At 38.4% G+C, this 24437-nt stretch overlaps 1 protein-coding gene across 1 annotated transcript in view; it reads left to right on the forward strand.

The window, feature by feature from the left end:
• Positions 1 to 93: 93 nt before the first annotated feature.
• The window catches only part of LOC117786546 (glypican-6), a 51302-nt gene continuing 26958 nt past the window's right edge, over positions 94 to 24437 (forward strand). Inside the window, exon 1 of the mRNA XM_034624864.1 lies at positions 94 to 1011. Coding sequence (XP_034480755.1) covers positions 645 to 1011 — 367 coding nt within the window. The 5' untranslated portion in view covers positions 94 to 644. The remainder of the gene's footprint in view (positions 1012 to 24437) is intronic.

Genomic DNA, 24437 nt, shown 5'->3' on the forward strand with positions numbered 1-24437 from the left:
ATATGTGAATAGAATGTATGTTGTTTGCATTATGTAAGCCGACTGTTTCCTAACAGTATGTTAAATTTGGTACTCTTTTCTGTTGTCAGTCAAATTTCCGCGCTCGATTCGGACGCACGTCTCTTTGCGTTCCGTTTCGCTTCGGCTTCGTCGTGTGTGTGTTGCGCGAATAAGATTGTGAATGTGTTTGCGTGTTTTTATGCGTAACGTTACGTTAATTGTTGTTGATATTAAATACTTTTTGTAAACGAAACCAAAGAGTATATTGCCTGCACCTGCCCATCATAAAATGCACATTATAAACAGCAGCAGCAAAAACAACAACAGCACGCAAGTGCAATGCCGGCAAAAACAAAGTAATGCTTAAAGTTGTCTGTGTGAATTTTGTGCGTATGTGTCTCCCTCTCTTTGGCCAAAAATATTTACCGTAACACGCAAAGCAAAGTGCAAGAAAATCACCAACAGCAACCACAATAACAACAACAACAAGAACAACAACAGAAAGCCAAAAGCCGGTAAAGGCAATAAAAATAAAGTCTTATTCTTTGTCTTTGTTTCTGATTGTGTGTTTGTGCGTGTGTTTCGATTGTGACAAACGTTTGCAACAATAATAATATTAAAATAACAACAACAAAAGCATCAACATGTTCGCCAACCAAACTTCACAACAACAACAACAGCAACGTCTGCCCTGGAGAAGAAGAATAATGACAACAACAACAACAAATGCCGCCCAACTTGTGATATTCAATAGTCTGTTGTTCTCGTTGTTGTTGTTGATGCTGTCAACAGCAACACAGGCACACCCCCAACCCCAAGAGGGCGCCCACATTGCTGCTTTGGCAGCCCCCGGACCAGTTGCCGGACCAGGACCAGTACCAGGTTCCACCTCTACTGCGTCTGGCGGTTCCTCGATCCTCGACCAATTCAGTCCCAACTGCACCGCCGTCTCGCACATTTTCCAGGCGCGTGGCATCGATGCCAATGAGATACCACAAAAGCCCAGTAATGGTAAGTGCATTGCAATTGCAATAAGAACATAATATAGGGTGCGAGGTAACAGTCTACTGACGAACGCATATTCAATCCCCAAGATTTCTTATTCCCAACAAATTGTTCTGACAAAACGATACAAGGTTTATTTATGCTTTTTTGTACATTCAGTTACTGCATCATTCAATAGATATTTTTGAATAATTTGTCGAATACAAACTGTGGTTCAATTTACTGTGGCAAAGATAGTTAATTTTCAAAATATGTGAGTTATATCCAAATGATCATGATGGAATATAATTTAATACATAATTCCCAAAAGCAATATTTTATTTTGGTTCAAGTTTTAAGTTCAAATTTAAATCTGCTAAATCATCCAAGCTCACATTAAGTTCCTTTAGCCTAACTGAATCGCAACATACGGGCACCATTCGGTCTAGAATATTGCCGGCTTACGTCAATTTGCTTATCAATGGTGCTTATCAACTACAACTTATACCAACTCACACACAGCCTCACAACTAACCTACTTCCATGCATGGTAAATAGCATTTGGTTGGGCAACAGTTGTCGATATTAAAAGAGTCTACACGAGGCAAGAAATTCTCAGCTTTATCTAAACGCTGGCGCTTATCAGGAGAATGCAGAAGAAGAGAAGAGCCAATAAAATTTATGACTCACGCAACACTTGGCCAACAAAAAGAGGCTGCAACAACTATTTATTTGGCTAACTTATCTAACTAAGAAACAAAGAAATGAGAAACAAAACCAAAAGAGAGAGAGAGAAAGGTTCACAAATGCCGACAACCAAAAAAATAAACCAAATCCTGAACTGGACTGCATTGGATTGGAGTGCATAATTTAAACGATTTCAATGACACCTTGATTAATATCAAGCCCGAAAAAACTGCCCTGAAGTATACCTGTTGTGATCCGGCTCTCCCTCTCTCTGTCTCACTGCTGGCGCTGTCTCTTTCTCACGCTGCATTTCCATGAAATTATGAACGAAAACGCAAAGCAACGCGTTGCATTTGACCAAAAGATAAAGAAACATTGGAACATCGAAGAGAAGAGAGAAAATAAAAAATAAAACCAATCAAGCAACGTTGAAAACCAAAAATAAACAACGGCAGGTAAAGAGCAAAGAGAGTGAGAGAGGGGGGTACAAGCAGTGACTGGAGTAGGGGTAAGGTAAAGGGAGCGGGAGAGGGTAAGGGTAAGGGAAGACAAGCAAAAGGCAGAGGCTGCAACAGTTTACCTGAAAACAAATCAAATAAACGTAAAAACCAAAGCGAGCTAAACAACTGAGAGAGAACGAAAGATAGAGGGAGAGAGAGCGTGAGAGATAGAGAAAGAGCGTGCTGAGGCTGGCCAACTTATTGCAATTAAGCGTGATTAATTCAGGCTTTATACAAATTAACTAAAATCTACAAAAGGAGCTCACGTCCCAACTAACCAACATACAACTTGGCCTAGGCCCAAGCAACAACAACAGCAACAACAACAACAGCAACGACAAGAACAACAATTGCTGTTGGTCAGTGTGTAAAAGCGGTGTGACAACATTTTTTGCCTTCTGCGCTCCGAAACAGATTTCTTTGATTTTTGTTGTTGTCTTTTTTTATTTTGTGTTCTTTTTTTGTTGTTGTTGTGCTAAAGGAATTTCTTGAGAGACTTTTCGTTTGTAGCTTCTGCTGGGACTGGTCTTGAAACTGGTACCTTTTTTTTGTGAACCATGGGAGACAGCAAAGGAGAGGGAGAGACAGAGAGAGAGAGAGAGAGAGCGAGCGATCGATGAGCAGTCGACGCATGCGCCAAACTCGCTGACTGGACAGTGGAGATTCTCCACTGGAGAACCATCGAGCGACGCTCACCGCCGAAGGAAGAAGTTAAAGAAGAAGCACGGGGGAAGAGCAGCAGACAAAGAGCGTCTGTCTCTGTTCCTGCTCTGCTGTAAAGTTATTTAGAGTTGGCATTTTTATGCCCTTTCCAAAGATATATTCACATTGTCATGAAATTAAAACTGCTAAATTAAAAATTTTTGAAGTACAAATAAAATTATTAAACAACAGTCGAACTTTACATATTAAATGCTATTTAGTAATTTTATTCGTTTTTCAAATTGTTTGACAGCTAAAAATAAAATAAAATAATATATATAAATGCGGTATAGTATTTCTTTTGTCATAAATAACTTAGCCAAATTATAAAAAAAAACCAAGTCATAAACTACGTAATTTTTCTAGCAAATAAAAAATTATTACATTTAAAAAAAAAAGCTAATCGAAATATATAAATTAAATCAAATTTCTTTATTGGAAGCTGTCATAAGAACTATCAGTCAAAAATAATAACGTGATTTTATATTATAAAAAAATACAATAACTTGTTGTTGAGTTATAGTCTAGTTTTTAAACTAAATAAAAGTAATTACATATTTCACCTCTCACGACTAAATTAATATAAAAGTAAGAATAATTTTCTTATTAATTTTAATCTTCTGATATAAGTAAAGCCCCAATTTTATTGAAATTATAGGTGTATCATAGTAAAGCTGTCATTGAGCTTAGCATTCTGCCAAGGGTATTAAATATTCGGCAACCTTAGATAACTCTTTTTTCTCGTTTTTTTTTATCGCTCCGTTCGTTTTCAAGTTGATTTGCGTGGAATTTTATTTCCTTCTTGGCAGTGTTTTTGTTGTTGTTTTGTGTTGGAGTTGCAAGCATGAATCATGTTGAAAGAGAAGAGATTGGAAGAGAGTGGAAAGATGGGGGTGCTGGTGTTTTCTTTGTCTGCTCGTGAGATTCTTGCCAAGTTATTAAATTACACATTTGCTAAGAGCACACAATGAAGAAGCTGAACGCGTATTTGTTTAAGTTGAATAATTCAATATATTTAAGGAATGAGACATGTTAATAAACTACAGTTAACGGGTGCAAGTCCGAATTTAGTTAGTTGCAAGATTTTAAGTAGCTCATTTTGGCCAACACTTTTGGTTCGATTCCCAGGGCATACCTGGCATTCCCATAGCTGCCTCATTGCAACAACAACAGCTGCATAACACCTTCCAAATCGCTGGCATCAGCAGCAGCAACAACAACTGCCACTTAAACGCTTCATTAAAGTTGCACTTCCTGTGCGCCGAGGTCCAAGGTACGAGACGGTGCCCCAAACAACATCAAAAAGCTTTGTGCAACCTCCTCCTCCTGCTGCTGTTGCTGTTGCTGTTGTTGCCTCAGCTCATTGTGGCACTTAGTTCAAATTGTTTGCACAATTTAAGCAGTTCACAAAACATTAAATCGTTCAAAATAAAAGACAGAGATAGCAAGAGTGCAACTGAGACTAAGAGAGAGAGAGAGAATAAGGGGGCAAGTGTTTGGCAGACAACGGCAGCAGGCAACATAAAATCTTTACTCACACGTACAACATTCTCACAGTCAGAGAGATACAAAATCAAACATGAACTGAGACCAACAACATCTGAACGTTCTATCTCTGTCTCTCTCTGCTGCTGTTGCTACCTTTGCCAAAGGAAATTTACAGCGCCGTTGATTTTTCGTTGCTGCTGCTCCACTTAGACGGCAACTGCATCCGTCCTCCGTTGCCAGGGCCAAGCGAGCAACCGCACGACTATTAATCATTTTCCAGCGACCAAAACTAAATGGCCCTCTGCATGCCACTTCCTCTCTCTCTCTCTCTGTTCCATCTCAGTCTCTCTCTCTCTCTCTCTCTTTCTGTTGGCTTTTTGGGCCCTTTTGCATTGTCGTTGCGGCCGCATTCTTCTGTTGTGTTGCACGGAGCCACAGCCTATGCGGCACTATATCATCATTATGCGAAATAATTCCTAAAAAGTTGTTGCATTGTTGACCATTGTGAATTTTGGTGGTGTTGCTTTTCAGCCTTTTCCTGCCATGAGAATGCTAGGGAATTGAGCTTAAATCATTTTATGGCCTCCTACAAAAGTCTTAAATAAACTTGAGTCATTTGACAATAGATTGAAGAAGTCTATTAAAGATATTTAGTTCCTTAGCCATAGATGATCTTTATAATCATAGATTATATGTTTTCTTCAATCATTCGTTTCTTTTCAATGTCTACCATGTCATATACATTTGGATACAAAAAATAACTTCCATAGAAAATTCAGAATATCATTTTTCATTAGTTATCAAAGTTTTTTTTTAAAAACTGTGAATTCAACTCGATATACGTGTATGTATTTAGGATATTTTAAGAAACAGTTGTGAAGCTTAAACTAAATATAGTTGGCTAAAATACCTTACTTTTCCAACTACTCATTTAGTAACTTTTTGCATGTTTTCAAGACTCATTTGTGGCATAACTTCTGGGATTTTCCCCCTTTTCCTGCCGCTTGACTCGCGCTCTTTTCATTGTTGCATTTGTTGATGGCCAGACTGCGTCCTTTGTTTAGATGTCATAACAATAAGTGGGACCTAGACCAAGCACCTCCCTACCTGCCCTCCCTCTTCTTCCCTCTTTCGCGCTCTCTCTTTCTCTACTGCCGCATGTTGCAAGTTTTGCTTTCTTGGCATTTTCCAAGTCTCAAGACTTTAACCCCCGACATGCTCATTATGTAAATGCTATGGCGCCCGGTCTCCCCGATCACCCAAGTTTCCTAGCTGACTCCATCTAAGTATTTTGCGTACTCGGACTATTATTATCTGGAGTCGGCATACAACTTTGTTGTACACATATACGTAGTTGTTAGTTGTTGTTGTTGTTGTTGTTGTCGCTTGTTTGTTTGCACGATTTAATGCTTCATTTGCCTGAAGTTTCATTTGGTGACTCAAGGGGTAGAAGGAGGTGGTAGGTAGGGCAGACAGCTAAAGAGTTGAGGTACAGCGGCGCTTAACTGCTTTCAAGTATGCCTAACAAGGCACTAGATGAAGCTGAGAGAAGAGTGAGCAAGAGACAGGGAGGATTGAGGGAGAGGAAGCTCATAGTCTAGTCTTGGCTCTTAACTACTTAATTATCTGTTTGCTTCACTCGCTGGACCGACGCTTCTGGGCATCCCCCCCCCTCTCTTTATTCACTCCACTCCACTCCCCTTCCCTCACTCTATCTATATTTTGCTTATTAATAAACATGTAAAATGTAATTGTTATTTGGAGCTGCCGTTTGGGGCGTGGATAATTGCCATGTTGTGGAGTCGCTGAACGCTTGAGCACATTATGAAATTGCCCAAAAACGACGAGACGACTACATAATCTCTGGGCAGAGCGTGAGAAAATGCTGAGATTCTCTCTCCCTCTCTCGCGATCTCAGCTCTTTCAAATGCAACAATTAAAATGCATTTTATGCGCATAAAACATGAAACATGGACATGGAATCCAATCTCTCCTCTGTCTCCGTCTTCGTCTCTGACAGCTACGATCCTTGCATGTTTTGGAGGTGTTAAGGCTGCGACCAAATTGGTATGCTGGTAAACGAAACCACCACAAAACAGCAAAAGAAAGAGGGGAGGATGGAACTGGAGATGGAGATGGGGATGGAGATGGGGATGGAGCTGGGCAGCTGCCCAAATTGGCAAAACGCCGGCATCCCGCAACAGTCCATATATGAAAGTCACTGCAAAATACGCTGCCCGGTTCGGAATGAAGGAATGCGCCAGCTTCAGTTTGAGCTACAGTTCCAGCTACAACTACAACTACAGCTACAGCTACAGCTTCAACTTGAGTTTCAGCTCTAGAAAGAGAACTTGTTTAAGGAGCTACTTCTGCTGTTCTGCTGACGCTACAGAAATTTTTACATTTCATGCTCAACGAGCAGACGATGAGACCACACAGGCAACTAACTTGGACATTGGGACAATGGGCAACTCCTGTATATGTATCTTTTTGGTAGTCGTATCTTAAAAGTGGCCACGTTTGACCTTTTTGCTGCTGCTCTCGCTGCTCTCACACTGGGAATCATTGGGCACATCAACGTGGCCCTTGAAAAATATGCCGACCGTGTAGGTTCTTTATGGTCATCATCTGGTTCTGTTCTTCTATCTCTATCTGCATCTCATTTTCTGTCTCTTTCTCCTCAATCTCAGTCTGTCTGTCTCGAGACTTGATACGTTTGGCTCGTAACTATTTTTGGGATCCGACACTTGTGCTCTGGGTTGAGCTGAGTCTGTGGCAATTAAGTCGTTGCTCAACCAGCTCGAGGAGTGATCTTCTCTCTCTCTCTATCTCCTGGGCTCGTTTTCAGTTTTTGCATGGCGTCTACTCAGCATGATTCATTCTTAGAACTTGGCTGACGACGCTGACAAGGCTGCTTTGTTGTCATCTTTTGTTTTGATATCGCGCGCGGTGTTCTTTCTTATTTTTTTCTGTGTCTTCTTCTCTGAAAAAGGTTAAGAAAAAGAAAGATCTGTCAGCGTCATCTACTAATTGTATAATATTGCGAAATTTAACAGTTGAGGGTGTGAATCGAGACAAGTTCAGGCATTGTAGACAACAATAAAATGGTTGGGCAATTTATTACAATCTGGCAACTGATCTACATGATTATGCATGAATCACAGCTACTGGGGTACGTTGAGGATCAGCATTAACGCAGGGAGTGTCCCCAATCGTTCTAAGAAGCCAGCTAAGATTGTATCTTAGCTGGACAAGGATGATCACTTTTTAACTGCTTTCGAATGGTCTTAAGAATTTATTGAAGAAGTATTAAGAATTTACCTAAATATCTTTTAGCAACAAATGGGAGTTTCCGTTAAAGGATTGTCAAATTTTCGCTGATCTATTTGATGATCGTCGATGTACTGTTAAAAATTCCATACATTTTCTTTAATCATTCAATTCAAACTGATCATAAATCTCTACCTTCAAAAAACTCCTTCAATTTAAACTATTATCTCTACCTTAGAAGATCCACTTAAGATAGTTGATCTATACTTCTCCAATGCTCTTTAGAAACATTTTTCAATTGTGCAAACTTAATAAAAAGTGAAGTTTGTAGGTTTCCTTTATTGCTTGAGTATCATCATCATTCCATGACGATCAGCATTAAACGAGTTGCTCTCAAAAGCTTACAAAGAATCACTTGTCTCGCTCTTAAATGCAATTCAAACTGATCACTTTTGCTTATTGCCAAGAACTACTCATCATTGCTGATGGCACTCCTGACTTTATAGACATGCCTCCTTAGGAGGTGCCTCTTCGGATTCGTTGTTTCGTTGCCCCACTTGGTCACAGCAACTTCAGCTTTAGACACAGTCTCTTCTGCCAGTTGTTGCCCCCCAGAGCAAACAAATTTGATGCTGCTGCTGCTGCTGCTGCTGAGCAGATTTCCCAAGATGCCGCTGACCAATCGGCCACTTAAATGAGATGAAGCTGAAGCTGCAATGAGTGTAGACTGAAGCTAAGTTTGTCTGCCTTTTGGTTATTTTGCTTGGCCGTGAGCATGACGAATGTTAAATTGCTGGAGTGCTGGGGCAACAAATCAGTAACTGCATCAACGCCTCACAACGCAGATAGAAGACAGAAGAGAGAAGAGAAGAGAGAAGACTGGAGGAACATTTAAACGACCTCGCGTTGATTTAATTAGGTCACATGAAAGATTTGTTAATTTACGCCACCTACTTTGATGGCGCGTTTGTTGATAAGCACGCGAGGGAATTTCTTGATGATTCCTCTTTCATTTCTTGCCCCGAGAGTGTAATTAATGTATAGCATATCTGTGCGCTACGTGCGTATCTAAAAGTTCATTAAAGGCCGCTGCAAACTCTTATCCCAACTCACCCATCAAAGGTCGTTTGACACAGTCAAGTGTCTGGGAGTGGATACGGGTTTTTGGGAATAAGCCTTATAAGCCTAAGCCTCTCACACAGTTAAAATGAAATGCAATTGCTTTGCTCGGGTTTCAATTTTCTACAGTTCGTTAAGGAGACATTGAGCCTTAAGCCGAGCATCATGCAAATCTTGCGATTAACCTTGGCCATTTGTTTTGGCCTAATCTGGCAAATAATGGTTTTCAATTAGTTGGCTACGGTCCAGTTTCAATTTCCGTAGCTGCTGTTTGTTTTTGCAAGCATTAGCTGAAGTTTAAAAGCCTCTCAGCTTGAACACTGAAAATTTAGCTCTATTTATTTGGCAAATACTTAAAGATATAGGCAATTAGATATCGTTTGAAAAACTGTTAGAACTGTTGACCTTTCCCAAGTTGAAATACTGAAGCTATAAAACCACTTTTGAGTGTGTTAAATATGAATCTAGCCACAGGCCATTAAATTTTAGTGACAATTTCGTTAATGGTCGGCAAACCTCGCCTCGCAGACCATTAAATATACATAAAATAAAGCAACATGAAAATTAATTTTTATAAAATATGTGAATGCAATAAAAAAACCAGAAAAATTGAAAATTTGAAAAGCCCACACAGAGGCAGACAAAAGAAAATACAAATAACACAAGTGCCAAAGCGTCAGTTGGTCATAAATTTGTGGGTTTTATGGGACAGAGGCTACCGGAAAGCCGAGACCCAAAACCCAACAAAAATCCAATGAGCGATAGCAGAGACTGAAAACCCAAAGGTCGAAAGAGCTCAAAATGTCGCTAGTCGACAAATCCAAACGATGATGTGTGGATAATAAAATGAAAACTAATTTTGACAAGCGACTGGCAAGGTAAATTTCATATAACCAAAAGCAAATATAAGAATAACAAATAAAAGATGAAATCAAATGCGTAGAAGTCAAGAGCGATAAATTTAACAGACAACAACCCACACGATCCAGGCGCTTAGACTATAACCATGTGGATATCTATCATGTGGATGTTGATGTGGATGTTGATATGGATGTGGATGTGGATGCTGATGTGTCTTCGTCTTCGTCGTCTTCTATGTCGTTGTCGGTAGCTCAAACGATGCCACAACAAGTTTTTATTTTGGACTTTACAGCCCACGCATTTGAAACTGGAAATTGGAATAAAGTGCGAGGCGGTGGAGATCTCAGTTAAGCTTTTATGGCGGCGTCAGGGAAGCGCCAATCATAATCAAACCATAAATTTAAATCTTATAATCATCTGATGATTTTAAAGGCTTCCTGACAACAGATGAACGTTTGTTGTCGTTTATGAGCTCATAGATTAAAAAGTCCTTAACTTTATAACTAAAAACTGTCTATTGGTTGCTTAACCATGTTTACTTAGCTCTTTCCTTGAGTTTAGAATTTTATTTGGATTTAAAAACATAACAAAAAAGCAATAAACCTAATCTTTGAATTGTAAATTAAACTAAAAACATATTCAAAAAGTATTCAACCTAATCTTTCAATCGTAAATTTGGTGTGTACATTAAACTGCTATAATTATTGAAAATGTTTAGATTACTTACGGGCACTAATGAAATAAATTGGGCAAGATTAATAAAAATTATATTTATCTTATTGAATTATTACAGAGCTATTATCTCAAGAATATCTTCTGCTGATTTTAGAGTTTCTAAATTTGAACATTTTTTTACTGAGAACTCAAACAAGTTCTTCTCAAAATTATATAAGACTTCTCTAGATTAAAGAGTAGTTAGTTTTAGCTAACCTTTCCCCATTTTTGCATTCGAAGTTTAATGGCAATTTGAGCTGTGCCAACAACAAAGCCATTTATCTGTCTGCTTTTTCCAGCGTCCCTCTCGCCCCCCTTCCATACGTTTTAATAAACTTTCAATTGAGTCTATGCCAAATCCAATAAGCAATCGCACACATAAATAACCATTGAGACGACAGAACTCCAGACGCAGCTGGCAAATAAAGACATTTCCGGCATTTTTGGATGTTGCCTTAACATAAGTACACAGAGAAATAGAAATAGCCTTAGCCAAGCTGGGAAATTAGCCATACAAATAGAAAAGTTGCTGACAAATGGTTAACAATTACAATGCAAAGGGATATGTAATCGAAAGAGGAAAATTGAAAGCAACGTCAGGGAAATTGTCCTTGCGCAGATCCGCACGTAATCTGAAACCGTAAAGTAAATGTAATGATAGTTTGTCTGTCTATCTGTATGTTTATGTCTGTGTGTGTTGAGTATCTGATGTCTGTCTATGTGAAGCAAATCCCTTGTATGTATCTCATGGATACATGTTTGTCGTATATCGCATTTTTATCAGCTGTTTGTATTTGTTTTGTCTTTGCACTTGCAACATTTGCCGAGTTCATTGAAATCGAGTGAAAAGGAACCAAAAGGAATGTCGGGAACCGGGAGAAATCTCTTTTCACCCCAAACACTGCTTTGTACTTTTGCCGACTGTTTGTCCTGACTTCACCTCTCTCTCTCTCTGCCTGTCTATGCTTGTTCATATCCTGTCTCGTTCTCAGTACCTGTACCTGTTTCACAGTTGAGTGGACTCAACTGGCCTCAACTCGACTCGACTCAGCTCGAGACGGGTCGGGTCGGGTCGGGTCGGGTCGGCTTGGCTCGGCTCGGTTCGGTTGTGTTGGATTCTTTATGGCCCGGCAAACATATCTTTTGTCGGCATCAACGTAGTAACTCATTTCATTCATGGCCGTAAATTGTGCAAGGATGCGTTGAGTTAACGCAAATTCTATGCAAAGAAAAAACTATTTAGCAGGGCAACGCTTTAGAAAAATATTTAACACTGAACATAAGAACTTTAATTTCTCAAAAAAATAATATACAATATTATTAAGTAAACTGCACACGCTGCACGATCGATTGAACGACAAAGATCAGAGATTGTTCCGATCGTCCAATCGCACTTTAACTGCACTTGAGGCTGATGATGGCTCACCCAAGTGGAATCTCATCTCATCGAAAGGAATGGAATCGAGTTGAGGCGACGAGGAATCGAGTGTTTCATTAAAACCGTTATGCGACGCGTGTTTCATAGCCATTAAGCCAAGCACAGGCCCCTCAGAAGAGCAGAAGAATGGAAGAGTGTGGTACGAGAAATACATTACAATGCCCAAAATTTAATAATGAGCATCGTTCGAAGCAAAAGGCTTCAATTTTGTTGAGTGGAATGGCATGTTGTTCCAGATTTCAGTCCAAGCATTTTTTTCAGATTTTTCTTTCATTTTTTTCCTTTTTGTGGACTGTTGAAAGGCGTCTTGGACAATGCTAAATGCTGGCGATTTGTGCTCCACTTTTTGAAGTAAATTGCCAGAGATTTGTAAGATTTTTTGATGCAACAGAGAAATCAGAGAGTGGAATTTTGCCGTAGATGCAGAAGAGGGGTAGAAGGACAAAATTAATAAGAGAAAAAGGATAATAAATTGGGTTATACTCGTATAATATAATAAATAATTAACTATGAAAGGAGTGAAATGTCAAAACAAGTGGAAAGGTAAAAAATAAAGAGAAAAGTCTTAGGATCATATACAAAATTTTTATAAAAAGTTGGAAGTTGTAAAATATTATAGGATTTAATTAATAGTAGTGGATTATAAAGAAAGAAATTGTAGAAGATCTTATCATAGGATCCTGTAAGTTTAGAGAAGGTTAAAGAAATTACAGTACAATATAAAATGAAATGTTTTCAAAACGGTACATTCTTATTAGAAAGCTTATTAATACTTTATTTTAAAAAGAATATAAAGAATATATACTATCTGAAATCTAAAATCCACATATACAACGAGATAGTAGCATGAAAATTCTGTGGTAAATTATTATTTAAGCTAGAAAAAAATATTCTGTCGTTAAATAATATACAATTTATATTTCAAAACATTTTGGGCAATTTAACAAGCTCGGTCATTGTTTCAGTTTGGAAATCTTAAGATAAAATTGCTTATGTGAAGAAAAGTGTAGAGTGTTGTTGCGATGTTGCTACCCAGCTTAAGCGTAAATCCAACTTCAAAGTGCATAGCCGGAGACTCAAACGTCTGTTTCTGTTTCTGTTTGTGTGGTAGCTCTGTAGCTTCACCCTATCCTGAACCTCTTGCACCTTAAGAGTCAAAAAGCAACTTCAACAAATTTCACAGACAAACCGAATGAAGAGTCGGAGGAGCACTTGGTAAGGTGTTGCGGTAAGGAAATGTAAATCCCATGTGTATATCTGTGTGTGTACAACACCTTTTACCAAGAAACAACAACAATTACAGCAGTCATCACCTTTGGTGGTTTTCAGTTCTTGTTGTCGTTGTTGTCGGCGCCTTCTGAACCTGCAACAAGACTCTTCATCGTCGTCGTCGTTCAAAGGTCTACAAACTACCTAAGCAGCCCAAAACTGCAACGAGAAAGAAGCCTTCTACGACATGACAGTGAGATAGAGAAAAAGTGAGAGAGAGAAAATGAAAGAAAGATATAGCGATCGAAACTGTTGTTTATTATCTTATGGCGTGGAAGTTATAAAACAAAGCGTCAATTGACTGCGAGGCTCTGTGCCCTGCACAATCATCATGGTAAAGTACAAATCTCTGTCTCTTGAGTCTGGCTCTGTGAAATTTACATTACTGTTTACACAAACACACACCACATACACACAAAGTGCAGCTCCTGTCTGTAGAAGCCGCTAAAGGATAGAAGAGATGAAGTCGTAGGAGGAGGCGGAGTCGGAAATACATGAGCCCGCTAATAAAGGAAGTCCAAAGGGGGCAAGAACAGCGAACTGCGTTTTGTATAAATTATTTTTTGAGTTCCATGAAAACTACACGTGAGTTAAATATGAGATAAGTTGAGAAAGAAATCAGCAAAAGTCATAAGTTACCAACATTCCAGTCAAACAAAAAGAAACCCAAAAAAAAATAAACAAACCAAAATAACTATTCAAACCACAAAAGATTATCAAATACATTTAGTCAAAGATCCAAATATACCAAAGCCAACAATAGAAAGTAAGAAAAGAATAATAAAAAAAAGTTCAAGAATAAATACAAAAAGAAGAATCTGCTCCCCAACTACTTTTTTTTATATGTGATATTGTGCTTTTATAACCTGAATTTAAAACAATTTTCTTTTTACTCTCTTTACAGGTAAGTCTCCAGATTGTGCTTATTTAACGTATGTAAGTTCTATTGAATGTTTTCCATTTCCTGTACCTCGTCTCTCCCTCTCTCTCCGTTTCCATTAGCAAAGCAAATAAATATTTTGGCCTGCGGTTGAAAGAAACCTCCTCAAAACAATTACCCGCACCGTCCACGTCGACGGCGTCTGCAAATTAATAATAATCAAGCCAAATTACACAATGACACGCACTTGAGGTCTGAGTCGAGTCTCGAGTTGTCCCGGAGTTGTCTTTGGGGTCTTGAAGACTCGTGCGAGTGCTCGACTATCAATTAGGCACATCTTTCAATCAAAATAAAAAACTACAAACTGAAAACAATAACAACTCTCAAAAGATTTGTCTGCCTCTCACATCACAAAGAATTAGCGCTAATAATTAGAGAAGCGACTTGAAGACTTGAGGTCTTTGGTCTATAGATAAATATCAACAATTATGATCATCGTACGCCAACGCTTCACACGATCTTTGAGTGGCAACTCTCTTGTGCCTTGTTTTGTCTCCTGCCTGTCTGTCAAGTGCATAATAATCGTAATAATTTATATTTTTTTATAACTCGGAGAATTTCGGACAGGTGTTGGGTACTTCAACGACTTTGTTGCGCCCCATAAAACTTGGCCTACCCCTCGTCCATTCCCTTGAGTCGACCTCTAATGACGTCTTAAAATTTATGTTAATCTGCCTCTTGTTGCATGTCATGCCGCAAATGTCGCTTAATTATGAAGATCGAGGCTACTTCTCCTCCTCCTTTTCATTCTACGAGTACTAATCATAATCAGTTTTCAGTTTCTTTTTCTTTTATTATTTATAGCACTCTTGATAGTTTTTTTTTCTGGGCTTCTTTTTTCGCGTGGCATGTGGAAAATGTTAATTAAATTGTAATTTATGAGACTGCAGATAAGTTAGTTCAGCAAATGAGTAAGAGGAGGTTTCATTTGAGGGGACACAAAACTTTTCAACATGAGGACAAGTATATGGTAGATGGTTTGTTGAAGTTATAGAATACTTGAGTTTTGCTTATTTAATAATTTCTGAATCAGATTCTATGATTAATGAATATATATATTGGGATCTCCCGAGTATGTATATTGATTTACATTCCTATATAATTATAGACTACAAATCATAACTACTTGTCTTTGTGAATCAATCTGGTAAATAAAATAACACTTTGATTATATTTAGTGTCTAGTCACAAACTTTGTTATCTTCTTTGTCAATTCTTTGGCTTGAAGTTTCAGTGAAAAGGCGAGCAACATTCCTTTCCCACGTACCACAAATTTTGAGGTGTTTGGCTTGGAACCCAAGCAATTATGTTGCTAATTTGTCATTTTTCGCCCCGAAGCGTGTCATGACTTTCCATTCATTAACAAATTATGCAATAAATGCAATCAAACAGCAGCTCGAGCTAACGATCTGTCAATAAAACTCGTTCCCCCAACTCAAACTCCGATATAAAACCAAAACTCATCCCATTTTAATTCCAAAGCAATCCTTATTTCTTTTTTTTTTTTTTTATTATTTTGTAAGATTGCTCTGCTCCAACATCTGCCACTCGCACTTAATTAAGAACTTCATTTAGCACCTCTTTCGACTCTTGATCGGAAGCCGGTTTTTCGGTGCCTGGAATTCAGGAATTTAATCGCGCTTTGCATATCGCCAGCGTCGTCTCTGAATCAATATTTTGCTTTCTCACGCTATGCTGAAGAGCAGGAGTCGGAGGGAGAGCACATTCCAGAGAATGTGCAACGGAGCACAGTCGGTGCCACAGTTGGCAACAATTTTGCCTGATTGCACCAGCTTCTTTTTTTGGTTCAAAAGAAGGCCTGTTCCAGTCCCGGTCCCAGTTCCAATCGCAGTCGCAGTTTAGGCTAAATGGTATCACATGTCGACGATGGAGTCGTTGGGTTCTTTATTCCAGTGCATTTGCATGGCAACTTCATTTTTAGATGCTTCCCTTGCGACTCAGACTTTAGATATACACTGCAGGGGCTCAAAAGTATCATAAAATTGATTGTAAAAGGCTTTTGAATTACATTAAGTACTTATGCTATAAAGATCTAGTTAATATATCCAAGTCTAGCCTAAGGCAGAGAATTTATGAGATAGGGACTCTATAAATATCTATGAAAAATGAAATTAATTTAAAGTTAGTATTAATATATTCCCAGACTTAACTGCTTCATTATCCAATCTCAATTAATCTAAGAAAACAGAGACTCATTAAAAATTAACGAGAAAGAAGCGACATTTTTAGATTGGTGTGCTTTATTTGCTTACTTGCATTTTGTTAGGGTATTTAAACTTCGACTTTGCACGGCAGAACATACCTTTATTTAGCTTCCTTTCAAGCAGCTGCCTCGGCCTCGGCGTCGGCGTCGTTGTCGCCTGGCTTTCAGGCTGCCACTCCGTGCTGCATTTGATGATAAATAGGCGCAAAGGTAAAAAGCCAAAACGTGAATGCGAATTTCGTATGGCTCGAGTTGGCTTTGGTCATGTCTACTACATACAATTCTCAATGGTTGCCGTATGCGATGAGGGGCTATAAAGGGTGTTGGGGTTGCTGTTTAGGCAGGTGAGGCAGCGGAACTTGTGCTGCTTTCAAGTGCAACCCAAGGAGGCAGCATTCAAGTGCCGCCTCGCTTGACTTTGCAACGGCTTGCTTGGCTCTTGTTCTTGTTCTTGTTTTATGCGCTGGCATGTTTGTTTGTCAACCTACACCAACAACAGCAGCAGCAGCGACAACAGCAGCGACAACAGCAGCACCGACAGCAGCTGTTGCCGGCAAACATTTGCCCAAAGCGTCAAAGGGGCAAATACTAAAAGAGGAGACAAAAAGGAGGAGGAGAAGGCGACTGTCGCCAGGAGTCAGCAGTTGCAGTCAGTCAACAGGCGCAGGCGCTGGCACATGGCAATATTTCATTACCCACGGCTTATTCGACTGACACTGAGACACTGTGACTGCGACTGCGAATGCGACTGCGACTTGCACTTGGACTGGGAATTCTCTTTACTCATTTTTTTATTTTCCATTCGCCTTTGTGCTGGCATTTGAGGCATGCCATGAGCACCCGTTCTAGACGCGACTCTTTGACTGTTTGACTGTCTGCCTGGGCCACATTATCTACCTTGGCCATAAAGATAGATAGGTTTTGTGCAACACTTACGCACAGCTCTCATCGTATGCGCTACTTGGCAGTCAGTTGGATTGGAATTGTGTAGGATATGCAACTGATAGCGAGTTACATGGCTTGTAAATACCCACAAGATCTATAGCTTACTCATGAGATTACTGAGCTATCCTATAAATACTTGAAACTATGTTGAATCTATCTGTAAACTCATAAAAAAATAACCTTTCTATCTAGAATTTAGATAATAAAATGGAACTTTTATCAATTTAATATGCTTCTTTTAGGAAAGCAGCTATAAAATATGACTGTCAATTTAATTTTCACTTATTTCTTATGATAGCTTATTAATAAGTAAACACTTCTTCTTGTATTGTTGCAATTTATTTCCCCTTTAGGCTCTTCAATTCCTTTTAAAATCAAAGCCTATCTCGTTCAATAATTTCCTTGAGTCATATTCTTTTCTTTTAATTTAATTTCCTAAGCTTATACAATTTTCATGCGACTCTTAAAATCTCATAAGCTACATCAATTATTTAATAATGTTTTAAATTTCCAATCAAATTAACAAGTATATTTCTCTAGAATTTTTATTTTTAATTTCCCAAGCTCTGGGTGAAACTTTTCTCGGCAGTTATCATAAATCAAATAAATTAGTTCGATATCACCGCACTTTAGCTTAAGATTCGAAAGACAGTAACAACAACATGTCTCTCTCCGACTTTCTCAGTTTATACTGCCTTTCTCTGCGATTCTCTTGCAGTGTATTAATGCTTCGACTATGCGGAAGGCACCTAGCTACATTTGTCGTATCTGCAGCTGTCTACCTATGAGTATGTTGTATGTGTTGTAGTCAAACTGCGGCAGGTGGTCACGGTGCAGTATCCCCACCCCTTCTCCTTTAGCCCCTGTCCTGGGATACCTTTTGCCACTCGCAAATAATTTCCATACCATCGCGGCGACAATAAAAACGAGAAACATGCCAAGTTCTTTTTTTTTTCATTTTTATATGCTCGTTTTTTTCTGTTTTTTTTTTATTTGCTTTACGCGCATCTGCAAATTAAAAACGCATTTTATTTTATACTATGATGCCGGCAATGGGAGTCTTTGGCTTTGACAATGGCACCACACACAAAGTGTAGTACACTGCACAACGAAGTTGGGATATGTACACATTTATATATATGCAACATATGCTACCATGTTCGCATTTTTCTTTCTATGCGTAATTATTGTGAAATTTGTTACAAAGTTTTCTTGTCGTCTGCTTGCAACGTGTGTGTAGCTACACTTTAGACTTAATTGTTAGCTGTAGGATACATAAGAGCAACAACAACATCGACAACAGTAACAGCAACAACAATAACCACAACACACTCTCGACACAAGAACAAAAAGAGAGGAGCCCTGTTGAAATCAAAGCTTTGATGCCGACACGACAACGTTGAGTACGACCATGATGATGATGATGATGATGATGATGATGTCGAGTATGGTGATGATTACGATTATGGGAAGATGATGATGCTGCGAATGATGATGACAGGTAGCCGAGTGTTTAATTTATGTCTTTTTAAGCACTTGCCTACAATGCACAGACAAAGAAAGCCTCCGGAATTTCTTTATTTTAGATACCCGTGCAGTTCTCAATTTTGCAACAAGATATGCAACTTTATAAACTAAAGATTGGCTTTGTTTAACCAGAAAGTATCAATTAACTAAACTGGAGTTGTTAAATAACTTAATTTCAGCAGAGATACATTTCTGTCTTGATTTCTTTAAGCTTTTGTCTCAGGTGTATGGTCTGTACTTTTGTGAGTTTCTTTTAATTCGCAATGATGTCTTTATTTCAGTATATATACATTTGTATCTTTGTATTTGTATCTCTCGATGCAACAGGCGCCTTTATGCCAAAGTATCTCAAGTACTTTCCCTCAAAAACACACTTTGACAACTCGTTTATCAGCACGAACTCGAACTCGGCTATCGATGACAACAGATCTTTAACCCAAATCAGGGCAAGTTGTTGGAACTTCCGTAGAATAACGTACAAAAACTATTCGATGATTTATGTGTACAGCTAATTGGGGATATTTCAAGTTAATCCCCCACCCTCGGTCTCTGTGCCACTTTCCCTTTTATTTAGGGTGCAACATTCGACAATTTTGTGATCGATTTGTACAAACAAAACGTCACACAAGCAGTAGAGATAACAATATAAAATATATATAATTGATTAAATACAGTATGGTATAGCGCTCGTAATTCATTGGAATTTCCTCGTCTTGAGTTTTGTTTTTTCTTTTCTCCATTCAAGAATTATACATGTCCAGGCGTTTCGAGCAGACCGCACACAGATTAGATTACTGCAAATTGACACATTTTCTGTTGTCTTTCTGGCCCCGGACTGTCAATCAGATACCTCTGGAAAACTGTCGCATGGGGCGCACCTCTTGACTCGATTCGTTGCGCTGTATTTTTCGGGGCACATTAGTTGCGGCATCGCACCGCAAATTCCCAAATAAGTATCTGCAGCCACACGCTTCACATCATTGTTTGATTATTTTCTTTTCCTGAACTCTCAATACACTCATTATGCGTTACGCATTATCCTTTGAGGCCATTGTTATGGATTTAGCAACGCCCCTTCCTGGTAACCCAACTACCTTTTTTCTACTATTTTTTTCTTGTTACAGATTTTTGTGATTAGCACACACCTTTTTCCCAGATGCCCGTGGGCCACCTTTTCATCAGCATATTGCATGATGAGGACTAATAATAATCTCAACAGTCCATTGAGTGTGCGCCTGTTAATGGTTCAGGATTAGTTTTTATAGCTCTTTCCCATTTTGCCCCAACTGCCAATTGAGGCGTTTTCTCGCTTTTCGGGTCGCAACGGAAACGAAATAAATATGAAAAAATGCTTTTAATGGCAATGTATAGCGATATGATAGACATTTGATTAATGCATTGTAGATGGGACAGGATAATGGTTACAAAAACGGCACGAATGGAGTGTAATCCAAAGGCGATTCAATGTTGGTTCAGAAAGTAAATAAAGTTGAATTGCTAAAGATGAATACAATACAGAAGAACTTCTTTCTATAAATAAGAACTTAGTGATCTAAGATAATAATCAAATAAGTAGACTTATTATTATCATTTGTATATGATTTCTAGCACTTTCAATAGAAATTATTGTTATCTAGCTGTGATTTTCACAGATCGCTAATTGCTGAAAATCAGCTGTGTATTGCGAAAAATACAGCAAGCTTGTGAAATCATCGATATGTATTTATAAGATTGTACAAAGTTTGATTATTTTATATTTATAAAATACAAATTAATGCTAAAATGCAAAAATCACCTCAGTGCGATGACAGCTTCGATGAGAAGATCACGCTAACAAGTGAAGGTCGCTAGAGCACGAACATTATGTGAACCGATCGTTGAAAGATTTTGTTTCCTTTAAGTATTTATATTTTAGGGGAGACTTTACTTAAATCCAAAGTGCTTATAGATGTATTTATATAATTTAAAGCAAAAACTATTGAGTCATAGCATAATTCGGAATTACCTTACTCGTAGATCAACAACCAAGGCACAGCTGTGGCCAGAACAGAAAAAGAAATAGATTTTCCTGTTTATTGTACTCGTATTGATACGTTAAAAGTGTTAATGAATTAATTACCTGTCTATAAGCAATAAATTGTTAAGAAATACGCACAACAATTTTTGTCGATTTGTTGGTGAGTCAAAGCAAAGAAACAAATATGTAGAAAACAAAACTGTTTACATTTCTCTTCTTCAACATCATCGAAAAAAAAAACAACAAAAAATTTTTATTTGATTTTATAATTGTCGACAATATTTATTTCCATCAAGCGGCTTCAAAAAGTGTTAATGGTTTTAATCGGATCTCAAAGATCTCTCGGGTTCGGCAATGTTCTGTTAATAACACACAAATTTGCCAAGTCATATCCTAAAGCATCGTCGTCGTCGTTGCTCACATCATTGGCTGTTATTAGAGCGGCTGCGATGATCTTATCAGTAGACTGGACCCGAAGTAGAGACTGATCTGAACTGGGTATGGGTCTGGTCTCTGGGACAGCCGGTTGGGCTGCTCTTTGTTAGTGCTACAACTTAATTTTTGGTCCATGGTCTCTCTCTCTCTCTCTCTCTCTCTCTCTATCTCTGTGGGAGCTGGTTGTGTGAATTCCACTCTGAATAGCCCATTGATTGTTCTACAAAATAGTTGTCTATCATCCAATCACGTCCGGTATTTGTTTCCAGCTCTACCTTTGTCTGTCTCTGGTAGCCTGCAAATTAGACTCGTTTTTAATGGCTTTTCAATTGGGGCATAAACTTGTTTATTTATTGCCTGCGTTTTCAGTGTTTGTTTTTTATTTTGGAAATAGATTTCAGTGACATTTTTATCGTGAGAGAATTGAAATAAATATTTTTTATTAATCGATGGTCAGGTCGATGATCTTGCAAAATATGTGTAAACTGAGGATTACATGAGTAAGAACTTGTGAGTTTCTCAAATATAATGGTTAGAAAAGCGAATTATTTGATGGATATATTTTAAGTTACGTTCAGATTGAGTTATTTCCTCTATTGTAACATTATAAGTTGGAAATTATAACATTTATTGATTTATAACAAGATAATCTTAAAACTTTGATTTACAGAAATAATAAATAATTAAACCATATTCTAGAATATTTCATCTCAATACAAATTTTCTCTGTGTCTAGATATTTTTCCAACAATTGTTTTTAAATATGGCAAATATTTTTCATTGTCATTTGTTCAGAGATTCATAGTAAATGTTCTTGGTAGACCTTGGAACCTCCACATTGTCCTGTAATAGGTATGGCCCTAGCACATCTTTGGCATATTTCAGCCTATTAAGAACGCACTGCAGGCTTAATAAACTAACACCCAGGCAATGCATTGGCAACGCCTAGTACCAGGGCCTAATTAGACTGCCAGCACGTACTGCAATCCAAACAGAAAACACGTCAATGGACGATGTCGATCTATTGCCCCCACATGCATGTCCAGCAACGCCCAGATGCAGTCATAATTGCCCCCCGAGTAAAGCCAAAGTATGGATCTGGACCTGGTCCTGGACCTGCTCTGATGTAGATGTGGTTGTGGTTGTGGGCTTTCGATCTGTGGCTATTTTATAATACCAACACGTTCAAACGTCAATTAAATAAATACAAGATACCAAAGCGTTGTAAACGCCCCAAAAGCCAAAGCAAAGATCGTCGCCTGGCAACATAAAAGACACAAGAGAGAAGGATGGAGTGAGACAGAGACGTAGACGTAGACGAAGACGAAGATCGAGCTACAGTCCAAGTCTCAGACTGAGAATGAGACTGAGACTGAGTTGGAGGCCAAGGCAGACACCCAAGCAAAAGATTCATTCAGGCTGAACGATTCATAAATTCACGTTGCACGTTGTTGGGCCAAGGAATGCGCTGTTGGCTCTGTATTTTCATCCCAAGTTATTTTTGGCCTAGAACGAGCTTGCCGTCTTCCCAGCTCCGCACTGCCCTCTCCATCTGTCTCCATCGTTATTGCAAATATTTTAATGGCTGCTTCCTGTGGTCAAGTTCTTGCCACAGCACTCCAAACAAATGAGGCACTCTCTTGCTCTCTTGTATACACTATCCAACTTTTTACTGAAGATCGTCTCTAAACTCAATATGCCGTTAATTGGTTGAATACCATCATCAGAATGAGGAGGATGTCAACCAGAACAGGCCCGGGGCAACAGGAATGAGAGGGGAATTTAATCAAAGTGCTAGAACCACAAGTGCCCACTCCTAGAGCAATCTTTTTTATTTGCGCACTCAATTAGTGGTAAGGGGCTCGAGGTGGTTGTTCTTCAAGTCTCAAAGTCTTTGTTCTTCCTCTTCTCCATCGACTTGTTTATTTGGTTTGGCCAGAAACGAATGGCAGATAAGTAAAGGAATCTACAGTGAAGCATTTTCAACGTTCCCATCAAGTGGGCCGTCTGTTTTGGCTCCGAGTCTCGCATTTTGCGCATTTCTCGATTTGCCTTCCGTAAAATGATAAAATAATGTTGGCCCCTCACTTTGGCCACGCCCCACGCCCACTGTTGGCCTAATGTCCGGAACGCGTTCATTGATTTTATTTCCATCGATTTTCTACGTTTCATCTCAAATCTCTAGCTTATTAATTGTTTTATACGCTCCCTAATGAATTTTTAATAATTTTTGATGTATTCGTTTATTCCGCTTTGCCTTTGTTCAGTTTCTACAAATTAATTTGACACAATATAGTATGTTGAAGATTGATTTCTTTGTTTTGTTGACGTCATTAACATCTGAACCTTTCTTAATAAAGATGAGTTTTACAAGGAATTAATATTTTTTAGTCGGAAAATTAAAAGATATTCAATTATGTGATTTATCTATTATTATTATTTTCTTAAAATAATAAATGCTATAAAATTCTGTGCTTTGGTAATTCAGCTTCTACAAGCATTATCTTATGTTTTCCATCTATTGCAATCCCTGACCTCTTTTAACTCAGCTGCTGTTGGTCTGATTAGATTTCTACATCTCTGCCGCATTTCTAAGTTATTCATATTTGAACTATGTTGTGAAATAAGAGCCAAACATCTAAATTTCGGTTAATAGAAGCCAAGTGCAATCTCTTCATATGCTATGCTTTACGTTGGTGTGCACGATTCAATTAAAATCAATTGGTTTTGATTGAAATCGACAACACGATGCAGCTGGCCCGACTGACTCAATGACTCCATGACTCTTTATGACTCTCTAGCTGCTAATTAAAGCAAGTGCAATTTGCGCCTAAACACTGGCAATTCCATAATAATGCGCTATAAGAAAGGCCTGCCCCTCAACTCCTTTCGCAAAACAAGCTAACAATTTATCAGCAATAAATTTGCGTGTACACAGAGGCCATGCTTTATGCATGTAACGGCACGAACGGGGACAACAACAAAGAGCTGGCTTGTAAAGTGGCAAGTAGCAAGTAGAAAGAGGCAAGTGGCGAGTGGGCAGCAGCAAAAATTGCAATTGGTATTGTAGCTGTCGTCTTTGTCTGCTACAAGTATCTTTGACTCGCGAACTGCATTTTAATTTAAATAAATAACTTGGGCACATGCTCAAAAGGGCTTTATGAAGAGGCGTCTTCAGACAATTTTTAAAACATTTCTCTTCATTTACAAGTTGTCAACACGTTTAAGCACAGACTATGAAAGGAAAAGTTTCAAATTTACTGAAACGACAACAACTAGAACCTAATGAGAAATAGTGCCATTTTTTTTTTTTTAGA

Source organism: Drosophila innubila (assembly GCF_004354385.1).
Source record: "Drosophila innubila isolate TH190305 chromosome 3L unlocalized genomic scaffold, UK_Dinn_1.0 0_D_3L, whole genome shotgun sequence".
Classification (NCBI taxonomy): domain Eukaryota; kingdom Metazoa; phylum Arthropoda; class Insecta; order Diptera; family Drosophilidae; genus Drosophila; species Drosophila innubila.